This window comes from Nycticebus coucang, chromosome 16 (assembly GCF_027406575.1).
Source record: "Nycticebus coucang isolate mNycCou1 chromosome 16, mNycCou1.pri, whole genome shotgun sequence".
Taxonomy (NCBI): domain Eukaryota; kingdom Metazoa; phylum Chordata; class Mammalia; order Primates; family Lorisidae; genus Nycticebus; species Nycticebus coucang.
In genome coordinates this window covers 80,163,675-80,184,524 of record NC_069795.1, presented here as the reverse complement: position 1 = coordinate 80,184,524, position 20,850 = coordinate 80,163,675, and the positions used below count along the sequence as shown (strand labels likewise).

Sequence of the window (20,850 nt, the reverse complement as noted above, 5' to 3'; positions counted from 1 at the left end):
CAGAGGGAGAGGGAGGGAAAAGGGGAGGGACAGAGATGGGGGAGAGAGAACGAAGAGAAACTTGAGGACGCTCTGCCTTGCCCTGAGTTTTTGCAGTTCTGGAAGAAGAATGGCCTCCAGCTCCTTGCTTTTCGTGCTTTGGAAGGATAAACTGAAGGACTGAGAAGTGATCTGTCCTACTGATATGCATTGTATATAAAATGTAGAACTAGAAACAAAAGGCCTTGATGATATTCCATTCCTTAAAAAAAATTCATCCATGAGCTCTTCTGTCTGGCTCTTCAAACAGTTCATACATACTAACATCCACATATGCAAACACAAAAGTGATAAAAAATAATTGGGGTCTATTAAAGCTATCCACTTTAGCTCCCACGCCTCTCAGCAGGCAGTGAGACAGAATCAGCATAGGAAGGACAAGGTCTCATTCAAGTCTGTGTTTTCTGGGCTGCTCTAAGATCAGGGTGAGAGGCTGGGGTTAGATCTCAGCAGAGAAAGCAATATTCACAATTGTGCAAAAGAAGGCCAGCCATTCCCCATTCCTGTTCCCCCCAAAACTTTCTGGACCGTCTGTGTCACAGGCTGGTCAGGTAGTATGTGGTTAGCACAGCCTGTGTAAGGAACCTGTTAGGTGTGGTTATCAGAGGACAACGCCTCAGCAAGAAGGGGGTAAGTTGCAAAGTTCCCCCCAGCCTGCAATGGTTGATTGAACAAGATTAAACAAAAGACTCCAGAGGCTCAAACAATAAGGAAAGGAGTGATTAAACACAACAACAGAAAGTTGTGACTTTCCCCTGCACTAAACACACACACTGATAGGAGAAAGGTGACCAAGTGTACCTTTATGGCGTGGCTGCATTGTGACGCTGTGGTTTCACAGCCTCTCCCCCCAGTGGGTTTTCAGAAAGGATTATGAAAAACTGTGATCCAGGGAGTGGTGGCCAATCCAAAGCTGCATCCTCCAGATCCATAATAAAACAAAAAAAACTTGTATTTGACAGGGTCGTCCCCACTCACAGGGACAGACCATCCCATCTCAAGGACCTGCTCTGTCCAGTCTTGTGAGACTTCCTTTCACTGGGCAATAAATGCCGCTTGTATGAAATTCCCTGTGTTCATCTGTGTGTGATCTGTCATCAACTTGGAACCCATTTTTTGGCCATGGGAACCAAGGGCCAAGAAACACAAACTTGAACCTAACAAACTCTCAGTTACTTCTGACACATATAATACCTAGAGACACCCGAGAAAAACACCTTGCTGTGTTCATGATGGTCTGGCATCTTTCCCTGCTCTGCCAGGCCCACCACAGGAGGGAGGAAACTCAGTGTCCCCACTCTTTCCTTACAACTACCTTCTCCAAAGACTTGCATGGCTTCAGTTTGTCCCTGAGTACCTTCCAACCACAGGGAAAGGAGAACAGCCAGGAAAGCAACTGGAGACTGCGGTAAGGAGCCTGGGGCTGGGAGCCCGTATCCGAGGAGAAACTTACTTTTCATGAGCATCAAGTTACTTACCCTCTCCACCTGCTGGGATTAAGCAGGGTCACTTCTCACATTTCATAATTGAATAAACCTTTACCCAGCTCCTACCAGAATATAGCCAGACTCTAGGTTCTGTAGGTACTAAGATGAGCTCTTGTGAGCAGCACAGTTTAATGGCAGGTGGAAGAAATGTACACACAAATGACCACAGCACTCATCCCTGTCTCCGTGTAGAATGCGAGCTCTACCCTCTGTCATCCTTCTCCCCTGGGATAGGCCCTGGCACATGGCACATGGCCCAATACTGGTGGAAGAAATGAAAGAATGAAGGAGTGACTGAATGATTGATATGAAGTAAGAAACAGGGCTGAGCGCGTGGCTCGCACCTGTAGTCCTAGCACTTTGGGAGGCTGAAGCAGGGAAATCAGTTGAGCTCCAGAGGGTGAGACCAGCCTGAGCAACACTGAGTGAGACCTTGTCTCTACTAAAATAGAAAAAACTAGCTGGGCGTCATGGTGGGCGCCTGTAGTCCCAGCTACTTGGAGGGCTGAGGCAGGAGGATCGCTTGAGCCCAAGAGTTTGAGGTTGCTGTGAGCGAGGATGATGCCATGACACTCTAGCTCATGATAGTCTTTCTCAAAAAAAAGAAAATGCAAATTCTTGCACCCTTTCCAGATCTACTATACTGAATCAGACATGCTGGGGGTAGGGCTTGGCAGTCTGCATTTTAACAAGCCTTCCTGGTGATTCTGATGCTCACTTGATTTGAGCAGCTCTGGTTTAGCATGCGGAGAGATGCTCCAGAACCCGGATTCTATGCCCTATTCTGCCACCAGCTGTGGTGCCACCATTACTGTGGTGTAAGGACTTTCAGTGAGCTCCTGCTCCCGCCTCCCACTTCCACAACACTGCAAGCAATTCAGGCTGTGGGTTGTCACAGCTCAGGGGTTCATAACTTGGAGCAGGAATAAAGACAGATGGATTCCTACCTCTCCTTTGTCATGGGCACCTTTTTCGGGGATACCCCTTGCCCAACAGCAGACTTTGAAGGATGGAGAGTGTGTCTAGCAGGGATGAAGGAAGAGAGGGGGAACCATGTAGAGAAAGAGGGGGTGGAGCAAGAGGGAGCTGAAGAGTAAAAGCTGGAAAGCTCACTATCAATCCCGGTTCCCATCTGTAAAGTGAAAATGAGTAGTCGTTAAGTGAAAGACTCCAGACACGCAAGGGGATGAGGAGCCCACAGTTAGTGGCTACAGCGGGAGGAGGAGGTGGGGCAATGAGGTGTGACTGCAGGTGGGCACAGGGTTTCCTCGGGGTGATGACAATTCTGCAATGTGATAGAGCTGACGGAGGTGCAGCTCAGTGTATACGCTATAAACCCCTGAATTGTGTACTTAAGGTGCATCTTATGGTGTGTGAAGCATATCTCAATTTAAAAATAAAAATGTGTTGGGTTCATTTGGAAACTTTAGAAATGAGTAGGAATGTAGAGATCATAATTCCATTTGCCAGCCGCACGTTACAGTGGGAAAACCAATGCTTTGTGACTCAGAGGGAGAAGCATCATCACTGCTCACATCGCAAAGGAAGGAGCCCCCGCCACTGAGCCCTTGTTAGCTAAAGACGTTCTATTTTCAAACTCCCAAAGAACCTCCTCCTCAGAACCCCAACACAATTATCAGCAGCCTGGGGGCACTTACCTCCACAATAAGGGACACAAGAAAATTGAAACTGAGCATGACAAGGATGTAGACCCTCCACAGGACAGGAGTGCAGACCAGCTGGTGGGAGATGACAGAGTGCAATTAGTCTGAAGACAGATACATGCCAGAAAAATGCTTACATGTTCACAGTACCCATTTTCATGGGTCATAAATCTCCAATGTAAGATATACACGTAATACACATATATACATGTGTATATTACATTTGTGCATACACCAGGACTGTCTGGAAAGTATCCAGCCAAGTACTGTTTGGATACTTGCCAGACAACCCTCACGCATAAAGAATTTCTATGCACATATGTACAGAAAAAAGTGTGGGAAGTTTATACTCAATGTCTCAGTGCTTTGAGGGTTATGATTATTGCTTTTTTCCTTCTGTTTCTTTCCTTGTTTTTTGTTGCTCTATAATTTCTAAATTTCCTGTAATAACTTCGGTCACTTTGCAATAAAAAATAGTAAAATCACTTTCTGGTTGATTGCTTTTGTTTTGTTTTTAAGAATGAATACAGCCATGTGGCTTTGTCTCCAGGAGGTTCTGACAGTATACGTGTCAAACCTTCACATTTGGGCGGAGCCTGTGGCTCAAAGGAGTAGGGTGCCAGCCCCATATGCTGGAAGTGGTGGGTTCAAACCCAGCCCTAGCCAAAAACTGCAAAAAAAAAAAGTCACCCTTTTGACACTCTTTTCTTTCTTATGCCATGTCTCTCCCCAGATGAACCTTGTTTCTTAGCTGGTCAGAGCTTCACCATCAGGCATGTGAGTACAGCCGTGTAGACTGTGCCTTGTCAAAGGAGCAAGCAGGGCTGGAATCAAGCTTGTCATTACCTATCCCTTTCCCCACTTCCTCAGTGTCTTCTCCAACCCTTCCTAGGCACAGTGCCTGATATACATGTACATTAAATGAACTGATCAATGGATGGATGAATGAATGAATGAATGAAAAAAGGGGAGGGCACCCTACTGTGCCTGGCACCACTTTGTACATTGTGTCTTATATTGGTAGGAGTAAAAACGAATATGACTCTATGGAAGAGAATACTCTCAGAATGAACAGTTTACATTCACATGTAGGAATTATACACGGATGATATATGTACAGAGTTATTTTATTGTAGCCATGTTTGTAATAGTAACACACTGGAAACAACTTCAATGTCTATCAACAGAGGTTACATATAAAATACGTTATATATAATATACATAATATGCAATTATATATAATGAAATAGTATGTTAGCATTAAGAAGAATAAGGCACATTTATATACCGATATGGAACAATTACCAACTATATTGTTGCATCAAAGGAGCAAGGTGCAGGAGTGTGTGTGTGGGTGAAGCAGCCACGAAAATCTCCCATTCAGATCTGCTGCTGGGAGGGTAAATGACGGATGCCCCAATGGCCACACTCAGAATCCACTGCCATGTCCACCTTAAAGCTGGACTTCCATGGGCTGCTAATGGCCAGTGAATGAGGATAGCATGGATCCTAATCGGACTCATTGCTGTGAGACTCTCACTCCTGATGGGCAACTGCGACTTGACTTTCTTAGAACTGCACTGCATGGGACGTCACTCATCCAGTTCCCCTTCCTTCCCTTTCTCTCCACCCAGCACAGCACCGTGTAAGGCCCCTCCTCACCTCCACTGTCTTCCTACTCCTCCCCCTGCCTAGAAGTTTCCTCCAGTGAATCTCTGGCATGACTCATCTCACCTTGACACCTCAGAAGGCCTGAACAAACATAATAGTTTTCTGCTACTTGTGTAAAAACATGGGAGAAGGACACGCATATATGCTTATAACTGTACATATATTCTTATACATACGTATAAAATACATCCCAAAGTATGTAAAATAAACTGGTATTATCTTTTGCCTCCAGAAAGGAGAAATTGGTGACTGGGTGCCTAAGATGGGAGGGAGATTTTCACTGAATAACTTTTTTTAACTTTTGAATTTTAAACCAAAGGAATGTCTTTCCTATGAAAATAATTTGCATATTTTTTAAGTGAGCAGAATCTAGGTTGCAAAACAGCATGATTCCATTTAAAAGAAAATAAAATTTATAAATCACTCAATGCACAGTTCTAACATAGGAATTTTCAAAGAGGGAAGCATTTAGTGAGGAATGCTATAATTTTCCTTGCTTGCATGTCCTACATTTTCTAAACTGAACATATATTTTTATGTAATAAGAAAAATAATTATTTTTAATGTGAACAATCATTCTTTGTGAAATCCTTTGCAGTCATGCTGACAATGACTCCATATACATTCTGTCCAAAGTAAATATGGTCCCTATTTTGTTACAGTGGAGGACTCAGCCTCTGTGAGCATCTTTGCCAGTATAAAAAGCGTGACCAGAACCAATGTGTCTTAACTTTAACTGCTGCAAGATTAAGAAATGTTAGCACACTTAGAAGACTAGTGGGCAAAGACTATATCCATGATATTTAACCTAATGCATGAAGACACTTAACAACAATAGTAATTTTAATTACATTTTAACAATGTAATTAAAAAACTTAATATAGATAGTAGTTAGTGTGTCAAAGGTTACTGTAGGTTCATGAAGTTATTGCTGGTTTAGAATACACTGTGTGCTCTAAATGGTCATCTATCTCTATGTATAGATATGAAATGTCGGCCAGTCATTCTTTTTCTTTTTTTTTCTTTGCTATTTATTGTGCAAGGCACCCATAATATAAGCATGAATGAGATAGAATCTTCCACCTCACGCAACTCGTCTTTGAGACCAAGAGGCAAGAAGACACACAAAGCACTAAGTTGAAAAACTCAGGTTTTTCAATCATCTCTATGTATTTCATTTATTAGTCTAAAGAACATTTGACAATGATTAAATTTTAATCCAAAAATAAGATCAGTTGGAAGAATCAAACTATGTTTTTCTACTACCTCATGGGCACAATATGAGGGTGTTCAGCATGACCCCCGGGTGAAGGGTTCAACTGCAATGTGAGCTTTACCTTAGAAATGAAAACAATGTAAACTAAACATTTGTACCCTTAGATTCATTTGAAATTAAAAAATTAAAAATAAATAAAACAATGTTTTTCCCTTTCTTGAATATGTAAAATTCTAGTATCTTGTAGGTTTTCAAATCTGTGTCAATATTACAAAATATAGGAGAGTTCACAAGGTACAGTATGGTTCTTCAAAAGCAAGATTTTCAGGCATTATGTATGAACATCCAGAAAAACATGTTTTGTTTTGTTTTGTTTTTGTAGAGACAGAGTCTCACTATACTGCCCTCGGGTAGAGTGCCGTGGCATCACACGGCTCACAGCAACCTCTAACTCTTGGGCTTACGAGATTCTCTTGCCTCAGCCTCCCAGGCAGCTGGGACTACAGACGCCCGCCACAACGCCTGGCTATTTTTTGTTGCAGTTTGGCCGGGGCTGGGTTTGAACCCGCCACCCTCAGCATATGGGGCCGGCGCCCTACTCACTGAGCCGCAGGCGCCGCCCAGAGAAAAACATGTTTTTAAAGCAGTAAATAAAGAGTTCAGAATTAATAAAAAAAGTATTATAGGCAAAACTATTTTAAATAGCTTCAAAACAGAAACATTTAGGGAGAAAATGCTCTCATATTTGAAAGAAAACACGTTTAAGTAGATTTTTCAATCCTACATGGGATCTTATACAAGACAAATAATATTTTTCAAAGGCTTTCTTTAATCTCAGGAAATTAAAACCAGATAGAATTTTCTGACCATCTTAAATAAAAAATATGGATAAATTAGGCATTCTGTTTAACTCTACCATCCCAAAAGAATAATTGGTGTCAAGAATGCATGTCAATTGCAACGGTGACCTGCTTTTTGAAGGGAGGGTATTACATAACCATAAACCATCACCATATTCCAGAGATGAGACTTACATCCAAACGCCTATATAAGTCTGGTATATCAGCAAATAGAATGAATAGACACACACCCAGCTGTATGATCAGCACAAGGACAAATACATCTGAGGAATAAGAACATAAACATCATTTTGAGAAATCAGAATACAAAAATGTCACATTTATTGGCAAATATAATCTGATATTATATTTAATATAATCTGATATTAATCTGGTAACACTGATTTAGTTTACTTGACTTCTATATCCAAACACAACACAAACAGATGGAAAGTACTCATTTCTGTGCAATGGGTCTCACCTCTACAATTTCTATGTATGCTTTTGAGGTAAGCGGAAATTTTCAAATGCATGTTATAAGTTTCAGTTAATAAAATTGGTATATATATATATATATATGGAGAGAAAGAGAGAGAGAAACAATGATAATACATTTTCAATAAACATTTTGAAAATATCCAACTATCTGATCCTCCTTAATGCAACTCATTAGTCTGATATCCTTTTCTGGCAAAAACAAAGACTGTAAATAAACAAATTTTAAATTTGCAGTCATGTGGAGGTCAGCATTTGACTATTTCCTTATCCCAAGAAGTAGAATAAAATAATTTCCTCTGAACAAACAAATTTGTATGAAGATATTGATGCTTCAATTTGTGCTTCTGAATTCTTCCAATTAAAGGGATAATGATGGTATAAATGTCCCAAGCTGGGCATGATGGCTCATGCCTATAATACTAGTACTTTGGGAGAGTGAAGCAGAAAGATTACTTAATGTGGGTAGTTTGAGATCAGCCTGGGCAATACAGTGAGCTCTAGAAACAAACTAGATAACAAATAAACAAACAAACAAAATCCCTTTTAAAATTAGCCAGGCATGGTAGTTCACACCTGTGATCCCAGCTATTTCAGGATGCTGAGGCAGGAAGATCACTTTAGCTCAGGAGTTCAAGATTGCACTGAGCTATGATCATGCCATTGCACTCCAACTTGGGTAACAGAATGAGACCTTATCTTTCAAAAAAAAAAAAATAGGACACACCTCCTCACCCCAAAACGTACTTTGGCCAAGAGCCTGCACAATCCTCTGTAGTCAGGTTCCTCCAGGCTGGACCCGCTCCCAGCCTGCCACCACACGATGCCATCATGGCAGAAGACAGGTTCTAACTGAGTGTTGCCACATTTCTACTCTCCCAGGATAAATCCTGACAAGTACTGACAAATAGAGAAATGTGGGTCTTCCTAATTTAAAGTAATTCCAAGAAAGGATACCTAGAGACAAACTTCTGGGGAAAGGAAAAGATGGAGGACGAAGCCCTCGTATTTAATGTAACCTTGAAGGAAGGCCCACAGGACCATCCACATGAGGCTGCCCAGTGTGTTTTACAGAGCCCTGGAGTGAAAGTCAGGAGACCCGAGATAACAACCAACTCAGTAGCTGCTCCCTTAGTGACTGGGGCATGTCTGTCTTCCTCTCTCATCACTCTTCACCTCTGATCCAGTTCCATTCTACTCACAGTTTGTATAGGTTGGCTGTCTAAATGGCTTTCCTTTAGAGAATGTAAGAGCCACAATGATACAGTTGATCGTCCCCAAGAACCATATAGTAGTGTTCTCAAAGCTCATGAAGGCACTGTTATTTCCATTGTTTTCTGGAGTAGTTGGATATATTAAGATGGTTTCATTTTTCACTATGCAGGCACTAAAAAGGAAAACAAAGAAACTGATGAGGTAAGACACTAAGCCTTTATGGGGCATTCGTCTCCACAACACACCACACCAAAGAGTGTCCAGAGTGGACACACAAGGCTTCTATAATTGCCTATACTTTGATTAAAAAAAACACTAAAATATAAAGAAGAAGAAACAATCACAGATAGACCCATATTTACTAATGCTTTAATAGATTAATAGATAGATGATAGATTGGTGGATAGAGAGAGATTCAACCAGTAGCCCATCATGTATATTAATAGTACAGGGCAAAGAGATGAGCAAGTCAGGATTCTTCCTTCTGTGACTGAAGATCTCTGATAATTTATAATAGAGTAGCCATATAATTGATCAACTAAGATGGACAGTTTTGGAAGTGAAAAGGAAAGACTTCAATAATATCACGGAGACATCACTTAATTTAAACTAGGCTCTTAATTGGGGCTGCTCAGGCAGACTATAATCCATGGTTAACACAAGTATAAAAGATAGTCATAGATCATTATTATATAATGCAGACAAAGATAAGTACTAATGAATGGTACATCAACTGTAATGTAGAGAAAAAACAATCATGGATTATTTCTTAATGGGACTTAAGAAAGCCAAAACCGCAGGCGGAGCAAGATGGCAGCCGAGTAAAACCTTCCTTGCATCTGGGCACTGTGAGTCTGGGGAGATAGGACTCCAGGCATCTCTGGCTGGTGGGATCTGCCTATCATCACCCCTGAGAGGATACAGGGAGTCAGCGAGAGACTTCTGGACCCCAAGAGGAGGAATAAAACAGTGGAAAACCGGCAAGTGGTCACGTGTGTTCAATCCATCTAAACCCGCCCGCAACTTCCACAGGCACGAGAACTTAAAGAGCAAGAGGAAGTGAAAGGAAAATTAGGGCAAAGAAACAGATAAAAGGAATCACTCATGAGGAAGAATCAGCAGAAAACTCCAGGCAACATGAAGAACCAGTCCAGAACAACCCCGTCAAGAGACCATGAGGTAGCTACTGCAGAGGATTCCACCTATAAAGAAATGTTAGGAATGACAGTAAGGGAATTTAGAATACACATGTTGAAAACAATGAAAGAAATGATGGAAACAATGAAGGAAACTGCTAATAAAGTGGAAAATAACCAAAAGGAAATTCAAAAACAGAATCAAATAAGAGATGAATGATATGAAGAATATAAAAAGGATATAGCAGAGCTGAAGGAACTGAAACAGTCAATTAGAGAACTTAAAGATGCAATGGAAAGTATCAGCAACAGGTTAGACCATGCAGAAGAAAGAATTTCAGAGGTAGAAGACAAAGTTTTTGAGATAACTCAGATAGTAAAAGAGGCAGAAAAGAAGAGAGAGAAAGCAGAATGTTCACTGTCAGAATTATGGGACTTTATGAAGCGTTCCAACATACGAGTTATAGGAATCCCAGAAGGGGAAGAAGAATGCCCCAGAGGAATGGAAGCCATACTAGAGAATATTATAAAAGAAAATTTCCCAAATATCACCAAAGATTCTGACACACTGCTTTCAGAGGGCTATCGGACCCCAGGTCGCCTCAACTGTAACCGAGCTTCTCCAAGACACATTGTGATGAACCTGTCCAAAGTCAAGACAAAAGAAAAGATTCTGCAAGCTGCCAGGAGTAAGCGCCAGTTGACCTACAGGGGCAAATCCATCAGAGTGACCGCAGACTTCTCTAATGAAACTTTCCAAGCAAGAAGACAATGGTCATCTACCTTTAATCTATTTAAACAGAATAATTTCCAGCCCAGAATTCTGTACCCTGCTAAGCTAAGCTTCAAAATTGACGGAGAAATCAAATCATTTACGGATATACAAACATTGAGGAAATTCGCCACAACAAGACCAGCTCTACAGGAAATACTTCAACCTGTTCTGCACACTGACTACCACAATGGATCAACAGCAAAGTAAGAACTCAGAAATTAAAGGACAGAACCTAACCTCCACACTGATGCAAAAGATAAAACTAAGCAATGGACTCTCACAAAATAAGACGAATAGAATACTACCACACTTATCAATTATCTCAATAAATGTTAATGGCTTGAATTCCCCACTGAAGAGACATAGATTGGTTGACTGGATTAAAAAACACAAGCCATCCATTTGCTGTCTGCAAGAAACACACCTGGCTTCAAAAGACAAATTAAAGCTCTGAGTCAAGGGTTGGAAGACAATTTTTCAGGCAAATGGAATTCAGAAGAAAAGAGGAGTTGCAATCTTATTTTCAGATACATGTGGATTTAAAGCAACTAAAATCAAAAAAGACAAAGATGGTCACTTTATATTGGTCAAGGGAAAAATACAACAAGAAGACATTTCAATTCTAAATATTTATGCACCCAATTTAAATGCTCCCAGATTCTTGAAACAGACCTTACTCAGTCTGAGCAATATGATATCTGATAATACCATAATAACAGGGGACCTTAACACTCCTCTTACAGAGCTGGACAGATCCTCTAAACAGAAATTAAACAAGGATATAAGAGATTTAAATGAGACCCTAGAACAACTGTGCTTGATAGACGCATATAGAACACTCCATCCCAAAGATAAAGAATATACATTCTTCTCATCACCCCATGGAACATTCTCCAAAATTGATCATATCCTGGGACACAAAACAAATATCAACAGAATCAAAAGAATTGAAATTTTACCTTGTATCTTCTCAGACCATAAGGCACTAAAGGTGGAACTCAACTCTAACAAAAATGCTCGACCGCACCCAAAGGCATGGAAATTAAACAATCTTCTGTTGAATAACAGATGGGTGCAGGAAGAAATAAAACAGGAAATCGTTAACTTCCTTGAGCATAACAACAATGAAGACACAAGCTACCAAAACCTGTGGAATACTGCAAAAGCAGTTTTGAGAGGAAAATTCATTGCTTTAGATGCCTACATTCGAAAAACAGAAAGAGAGCACATCAACAATCTCACAAGAGGTCTTATGTAATTGGAAAAAGAAGAACAATCTAAGCCTAAACTCAGTAGAAGAAAAGAAATATCCAAAATCAAATCAGAGATCAATGACATTGAAAACAAAAGAATCATTCAGAAAATTAATTAAACAAGGAGTTGGTTTTTTGAAAAAATAAATAAAATAGATAAACCATTGGCCAGACTAACGAGGAATAGAAAAGTAAAATCTCTAGTAACCTCAATCAGAAATGATAAAGGGGAAATAACAACTGATCCCACAGAGATACAAGAGATCATCTCTGAATACCACCAGAAACTCTATGCCCAGAAATTTGACAATGTGAAAGAAATGGATCAATATTTGGAATCACACCCTCTCCCTAGACTCAGCCAGGAAGAAATAGAGCTCCTGAACAGACAAATTTCAAGCACTGAGACCAAAGAAACAATAAAAAATCTTCCAACCAAAAAATGCCCTGGTCCAGATGGCTTCACACCAGAATTCTATCAAACCTTCAAGGAAGAGCTTATTCCTGTACTGCAGAAATTATTCCAAAAGATTGAGGAAGAAGGAATCTTCCCCAACACATTCTATGAAGCAAACATCACCCTGATACCAAAACCAGGAAAAGACCCAAACAAAAAGGAGAATTTCAGACCAATCTCACTCATGAATATAGATGCAAAAATTCTCAACAAAATCCTAGCCAATAGATTACAGCTTAGCATCAAAAAGTCATTCATCATGATCAAGTAGGCTTCATCCCAGGGATGCAAGGCTGGTTTAACATACGCAAGTCTATAAACGTTATCCACCATATTAACAGAGGCAAAAATAAAGATCACATGATCCTCTCAATAGATGCAGAAAAAGCATTTGATAAAATCCAGCATCCTTTTCTAATTAGAACACTGAAGAGTATAGGCATAGGTGGCACATTTCTAAAACTGATTGAAGCTATCTATGACAAACCCACAGCCAATATTTTACTGAATGGAGTAAAACTGAAAGCTTTTCCTCTTAGAACTGGAACCAGACAAGGTTGCCCTCTGTCACCTTTACTATTCAACATAGTGCTGGAAGTTCTAGCCAATACAATTAGGCAAGACAAGGAAATAAAGGGAATCCAAATGGGAGCAGAGGAGGTCAAACTCTCCCTCTTTGCTGACGACATGATCTTATACTTAGAGAACCCCAAAGACTCAACCACAAGACTCCTAGAAGTCATCAAAAAATACAGTAATGTTTCAAGATAGAAAATCAATGTCCACAAGTCAGTAGCCTTTGTGTACACCAATAACAGTCAAGATGAGAAGCTAATTAAGGATACAACTCCCTTCACCATAGTTTCAAAGAAAATGAAATACCTAGGAATATACCTAACGAAGGAGGTGAAGGACCTCTATAAAGAATACTATGAAATCCTCAGAAAGGAAATAGCAGAGGATATTAACAAATGGAAGAACATACCATGCTCATGGATTGGAAGAATCAACATTGTTAAAATGTCTATACTTCCCAAAGCAATCTACCTATTCAATGCCATTCCTATCAAAATACCAACATCGTACTTTCAAGATTTGGAAAACATGATTCTGCGTTTTGTATGGAACCGGAAAAAACCCCGTATAGCTAAGGCAGTTCTCTGTAACAAAAATAAAGCTGGGGGCATCAGCATACCAGATTTTAGTCTGTACTACAAAGCCATAGTGCTCAAGACAGCATGATACTGGCACAAAAACAGAGACATAGACACTTGGAATCGAATTGAAAACCAAGAAATGAAACTAACATTTTACAACCACCTAATCTTCGACAAACCAAACAAGAGCATACCTTGGGGGAAAGACTCCCTATTCAATAAATGGTGTTGGGAGAACTGGATGTCTACATGTAAAAGACTGAAACTGGACCCACACCTTTCCCCACTCACAAAAATTGATTCAAGATGGATAAAGGACTTAAATTTAAGGCATGAAACAATAAAAATCCTCCAAGAAAGCATAGGAAAAACACTGGAAGATATTGGCCTGGGGAAAGACTTCATGAAGAAGACTGCCATGGCAATTGCAACAACAACAAAAATAAACAAATGGGACTTCATTAAACTGAAAAGCTTCTGTACAGCTAAGGAGACAATAACCAAAGCAAAGAGACAACCTACACAATGGGAAAGGATATTTGCACATTTTCAATCAGACAAAAGGTTGATAACTAGGATCTATAGAGAACTCAAATTCATCCACATGAAAAAAGCCAACAATCCCATATATCAATGGGCAAGAGACATAAATAGAACTTTCTCTAAAGATGACAGACGAATGGCTAACAAACACATGGAAAAATGTTCATCATCTCTATATATTAGAGAAATGCAAATCAAAACAACCCTGAGATATCATCTAACCCCAGTGAGAATGGCCCACATCACAAAATCTCAAAACTGCAGATGCTGGCGTGGATGTGGAGAGAAGGGAACACTTTTACACTGCTGGTGGACTGCAAACTAGTACAACCTTTTGGAAGGAAGTCTGGAGAAACCTCAAAGCACTCAAGCTAGACCTCCCATTTGATCCTGCAATCCCATTACTGGGCATCTACCCAGAAGGAAAAAAATCCTTTTATCATAAGGACACTTGTACTAGACTGTTTATTGCAGCTCAATTTACAATCGCCAAAATGTGGAAACAGCCTAAATGCCCACCAACCCAGGAATGGATTAACAAGCTGTGGTATATGTATACCATGGAATACTATTCAGCCATTAAAAAAAATGGAGACTTTACATCCTTCGTATTAACCTGGATGGACGTGGAAGACATTATTCTTAGTAAAGCATCACAAGAATGGAGAAGCATGAATCCTATGTACTCAATTTTGATATGAGGACAATTAATGACAATTATGGTTATGGGGGGGGAAGCAGAAAGAGGGAAGGAGGGAGGGGGTGGGGCCTTGGTGTGTGTCACATTTTATGGGGGCAAGACATGATTGCAAGAGGGACTTTACCTAACAATTTCAATCAGTGTAACCTGGCTTATTGTACCCTCAATGAATCCCCAACAATAAAAAAAAAAAAAAAAAGAAAGCCAAAACCTTTGGCATGATGAAGACCCAGTTGCCTCCCGTCATATTGACCAGATGAGGCTTGATGAAAGTAGAAGTAAGAAGCTGAAATTGAGACTGTAATTGTACCTGTGCATCTCCATGGAATACCATGGCTGCCTCTGAACCAGGATGAAGCCCACGATGTGCATGGCCAGGCTGAGAAGGATGTTGAGGATGACAGAGAGCAGCACAGGTGGAGAGATCAGTCGTCCTGCAGGCCTGAAAGGCACCAACTTGGGGTAGGCGCCACTCAGATTCACTGCAAAATAAATTCAGATTTTATATTTATGAGAGCAAAAAATCAACGTATTCTTGATTAGAAGAATAGCATAGGGCAGCGCCTGTGGCTCAAGGAGTAGGGCGCCAGTCCCATATGCCGGAGGTGGTGGGTTCAAACCCAGCCCCGGCCAAAAAAAAAGAAGAATAGCATAAGTTCTTTGGCCCATACATCTGAGAAAATGGACAAATTTGGAATATATCACAAACTAAAGGAACAAAATTAATGGATGCAAATTCATTGTATCAGGAATTTTTAAAAGAGCAGACATAGAACCACAAAATGTCATTATTTGGCTATTAAAGACTCAAAGACTATTAAATTATACATAAGAGGGTAGTAAATTGCACCCTCTCATATATTGCTTGTGGGAATGTAAATTGATGCAAATCCTCTGTGGGGCAATTGTAAATAAATCTGAAAAGTTGAAAATGCTAATAACTTTTGATGTAGTTATTCCACTTCTGGAAATCTCTCTTAAGCTAAAAAAGTAATCAGAGATATGGAAAGATGTTCATCACAGCATCATTTACAAGAAATTACGATACTTCTACACAATGCAACAACATGCAGTCACTAGAAAGGAATGCTTTCAAATAGTTAATGACAAGTAAAGCAGGCGTCTCCACGTTCCCAGAGCTCCCACTTCTAACACTTCACTCATCGACAAATGAACGAAGTGTTAGAACCAACTCTGTCAGAACTCCAAAAACCAAAAAGTTTGCAGCAACTAACTGAACACTGAACCTAGAACAAGGCAACTTTAAAAAGGCAGGAAAAGTCTTGTGGCATTTTTCTTCTCTTTGCTGTATGGCTTTTGAGTTCCGTGGCAATTTGAAGAAGGTAGTCTGCACTCCCTGTGGTAACACTGGGAGCAGAGTAGACTCTACTCACAAATTATTGTGTCGTTCCAACCTGTCTGGGAGCTACCTGAGGAACTGATGTGGTCTCACATCTATGTCACCTGACACAGAACACACTCATGGCACAAAAGCAGCCTACGTCGCTTGAAAGCACTGTAAGACTAACAATCACAGTTGCCTGGAGCAACTACAGTTGGGGTATAAAATAACTACTTAAAGCTTTGAAGAAAAAGCTAAGGCAATTTTATTTGAGAAATTAGAGCATTCAAAAACACCCGTAAATACTGGGGAGTGTAGAATGCTGTGTACATGCCCAGAACAAGAGATATGTGCGCACGTGCCCAGGGAAAGGTGTATGCTCAGAAAAGACCAGAGAAGACCCTGAACTTTTAACTCTGCATAATCTCTAGACCCAGTGCAAGCCTGGATAAGTATTGAATTAAGGAACCCGAAAAGGTTGGAAGAGGTGTTTTGTTCATTTGTTTCTTTAACTAACAGAGTTCAAGGAAATCTCTGCCAAAATACTAACTGAACAAAAGGAACAGAAACTTCAGGGACTATGCAAGACAGCTAACACAGTCTTTGCAAAAATAGTTTTAATCCTATTAAATATCCAAGCTTAAATGCCAAGTAGCTACATTTTCAGAGCTAGAACATAGACATCGAGACTAGAGACACAAATTTGGGATCCATTGACATATAGATGACATTAAACCCACTGCATAGGTTGAGATTACTTAGGGAGATGCTATGGACCCAAAAGACAAGAAGAATCCAAGAGCACATTCTGAAAGTTAGAGGTCAAGTAAAGAAACAAGAGCCAGAAAAGAGATAGGGAAACTATTCATTAAAAGGCAGATATTTAGGAATGTGTGAAATCACAAAAGCCGAGAGAAGAAACCTTTTGAGAAAAAAAGAATGGTATTGAGAGAGTATTGAGGGACCTTGACAAGATTGGTAGCAGTTGAGGTGTAGAGAGCAGTTGCTCCACTTGACCATGTTTTCTTTCTTTGAGCTTTTGAATAACCTTTTAAAATATATTTATATGATAGCTGTTAAAATGAAGAAGAGAAGATATAATAAGAAATAGGGTAAAACAAGGTGACAAGGCTCATAGAAGAGGCAATCAAAGATGGGCATCTTTGTAATGTGTCAGTAACATGCACCACCACAGACGGTGGTGGCTGTTCCTGGCTCTTATTAGCTCATAAGACCCAATTACTGCTAAATTTGCTAGCTCGTTATTAAACACAGCCATTATTAAAAGTAAATTATATAAATTTGCAATTAGATAGCATTAAAAAAGATAATGAGTGCTCAAAACTGATAACTTCCTAATTATTTTACTACCTTTTAGTATCATCTATGAGGTTAATAATGAAGGGGGTTAATAATGAGGTTAATAATGAAGATTAAACTTAAAAATGTGTCACCTCTGTGCCATTATAATATGCTAGAGGATAATCATGCTTTGTTTACATACTTCATTTTTGTACAGACTGAGTCAAAGTTATACATGTAAATGTGCCTTTCACCCAGATAGTGTACATTGTACCCAACAGGTATGAATTGCCCATTCTCTTCCCCCACCAATCTCAGCTTGATTTTCACTGAGACTTACTTCCATATGTTCACTTAAGTGTTGATCGATCAGTTCCAATTTGGTATTAAGTTCATGTGTCTCCATTCTTGTCATTTTTCACTTAGAAGAAGGATTTCTATTTCCCTCCAGGGTATCCAAAAAGACACTAGCTTTCTATTTTTTTATGGCTGAGCAGTAGTCCATAGTATCCATATACCACATGTTATTAATCCATTCTTGCATGGGTGGGCACTTCGGTTGTTTCCACACCCTTATGATTGTGAATTGTGCTGCTATAACACTCAAGTGCAGGTGTCCTTTTTGTACAATGACTTTTTTTACTGTGGATAAAAGGTTGCACTAGTTTGCAGTCCCACCAATAGTGTATAATAGTCATAATGGAACTTTTTTTTAACTTAGGAAATATTCTTATAGCATTCAAGAACTACTACCTGATTCAGCAAATTAAGTGGCTCACTTCACTGATGAATGATTAAAGTTTTGACATAAGTCTCTATTGTTTAGTTTTTGTCTTACTCATGCAGCTAAAGGAAAATATCAAAAAAACATTCACATTGGAAGTAAGTCAGTCATCAACTGCAACTATCAATTATGGACAAAAGAGTTTGGCAAAACTCAATGAAAGCATTCTGTGAGAATCAATTGGCTAAATGGAATTTGCAATAAAGGGTACCATGTATTTTATTATTATTTGCAAATTACTCACTATACATTTCTTTACAGTAAAGTGTTTTTTGTTTGTTTGTTTGCTTGCTTGTTTTTTTTGAGACAGAGTCTCACTATGTCACCCTTGTAGAGTGCTGTGGTGTCACAGCTCACAGAAACCTCCAACTCTTGGATTTAAGCAATTACCTTGCCTCAACCTCCCAAGTAGCCAGGAGAATAGGCACCCACCACAATGCCTGGCTATTTACAGTAAAGTTTATAAGCTCATTTTTCTCTCTCTCTATACACACACACACACACACACACACAGGGTGCCTAACATGAATACATATTTTAAGAAAAGAAAAAACTATCCAAATTGTAATAATACATATGGATAATATCTGTCATTTATTTCTTGTAATTGCAGAAGTTAAATATGACTTTAGTATTACAATTTTTATACAGTTTTTCATTTTTTAAAATGTGTAAATATTTTTGGCACCCTCTATATACATATATACTGTATATTTCAAACTTTCTTGGAGGGAGCCAGCTATCAAACATTTGCAAGAACAGTGCTGCCTCCTACTAAACAACAGCATAGGTGCAGAATTCAAATCCGTGCTCTTAGACATTAGAATCTAGCTGATGGATATGGATTGCTAAATAGAATTAGAGATGTGAAGAAGACAAAGTGGGTATATTGTTTGGGAAGTTTAAGAACAAAGGGGGCTGTAACTCGTGGTGGATTTGACATCAAGGAGACTTTTTTAATAGAAAGAAGATATGCAAAAATACTTACATGCTGGGGGAATGACCCAGTAGACCAAGGAAAAGTTGACAATAATAGAGAACAAAATCCTTGAGGAGATAGGAGTAAAAACATAAATAAAACCACTAGACACCTAAAATGTCCAAACTCAAGAACACTGACAATACCAAATGTTGGTGAGGATATGGAGCAACAGGAACTCTAATTTTCTGCTATGGGAATGTAAAATAGAACAGCCACTTTGAAAGCCAGGTTAGTGGTTTCTTACAAAAGTAAACATACTCTGCTTATCATCCCCGAACCTCAGAGAAATGCAAATCAAAACTACTTGCAGATATCTCTTAATGCCAGTGAGAATAGCCCACAGCAGCAAGTCCCAAAGCTGCAGATGCTGGCAGGGGTGTGGAGAGAGGGGTACCCTTATGTACCACTGGTGTGATTACAAATTAGTATGGTCTTTTTGGAACTAAGTGCGGGTGGACTTGTGAGTACTTAAGGGAAGAGTCATATCTCGATGTGCTTGCATTGCTAGAAATAATGATTTAATAAGCTTAAAACAAATTTTCAATTGTTTATTATAAATAGGTCAGGAATCGAATTAAGAAAATGATTGCAGATGATGGGCAAAGGAAACAGAGACAGGAAAGAAGTGTATCAGAGAAAAGTGTGTATGTATTCGGACTGCAGAAGCAATATCAAGAATCTCAACCCTGCTGCAAAGTGCAACAGCCTGAAGCCTGACATTTTCAAATGGAGAAACTATCTTGCCAGAGCTTCACCCCTCCCCCAGTATGACTTGGCTCAGAGGTCACTGAACACAGAGAGACAAGGTTGCTGTCCTCTCGGGGAGAGTGAGTGCATTTGGGGAGTTAGGAAAATAGCGAGGGAGTGCTGAATGTGCTGGAGACAGCGCAGGCACATAAGCCTCATTAAGAGTGAAAACGTCTCTCAGGGAGATAAGGAGGAAAATGCCTCCTTTCTTCTGTTTTCTTAGTATTGGTAGCAGCTCCAGCTCATCTGTCCACAAGTCTTCCTAGGGGTTTAATTGCCATTCTTGAGATTTATGTGATGGTCTGATTGGGGTCTGCTTTGACATCCTGCTCCTTGACTGTGTTCCCTGTCCCATACTCTGTGTTAAGATCACAAATAACATAGAGTAATAATATTAAGAGTTAAATTAGTCTAATTAAGGTAGTTACTTAAAGAAATAGTTTGGTTAGAAATTGCAGGCCAGCAAGAACCATGATGTAAGGGTCTACCCTTCCCCGCTTGGACTGATGATTAAAATAGTGATGTGTGGGAGGAGGGATGGTATGTGGGGGACCTCATCTAATGTGTATGATGTGCAATGGTACATTTCAAAACCATTAAGAAAATAATATAATTGTGATGGATGTATTAATCAGTACAATGTAAGCATTTCACATTGTATATCAGATCAGTACACTGAACCCCATAAATGCATCAATGTACACAGTTATTTAATTTTTTAATAAAAAAAATTTAAAAAATAAATAAATAAAACAATGATATGTGTAATAAAGAGAGCTAGCCCAGAGTTAGGGGCTTTTCTCCTGTCCTCACGTTTGGTGGGGGAAAGTTCCCTGGCCCAGCTTTCTTAAAAACCTTCTTCTTGTATCTTGACTCTTCATTTTTCCCTCATCCTCTCATCTCCACCAGTCACTGGGAAAGAACTTACAGTGTGGTTTGGGGCTGGTCCCCAACAACTAAGTATGGAGACTCTTCAAAGAACTGAAAGTAGACCTCCTGTTCAATCCCACAATCCCATTACTAGGTATCTACCCAGAAAGAAAAAA

The 20,850-nt window shown here is 39.6% G+C and overlaps 1 protein-coding gene across 6 annotated transcripts in view; it reads right to left on the bottom strand.

The window, feature by feature from the left end:
• The window catches only part of ATP13A4 (ATPase 13A4), a 189,881-nt gene that overhangs the window by 4,761 nt on the left and 164,270 nt on the right, over positions 1-20,850 (bottom strand). For 5 of the 6 annotated variants that reach the window (XM_053564731.1, XM_053564732.1, XM_053564733.1 and 2 more), the window contains 4 exons: positions 14,958-15,129; positions 8,614-8,798; positions 7,112-7,200; positions 3,185-3,265 (listed from right to left, as the gene is read on the bottom strand). In XM_053564731.1, the coding sequence (XP_053420706.1) occupies positions 3,185-3,265; positions 7,112-7,200; positions 8,614-8,798; positions 14,958-15,129 (527 nt within the window). Of the gene's footprint in view, positions 1-3,184; positions 3,266-7,111; positions 7,201-8,613; positions 8,799-14,957; positions 15,130-20,850 lie in introns of those variants that run through there. The other variant, XM_053564737.1, reaches the window with a different exon arrangement.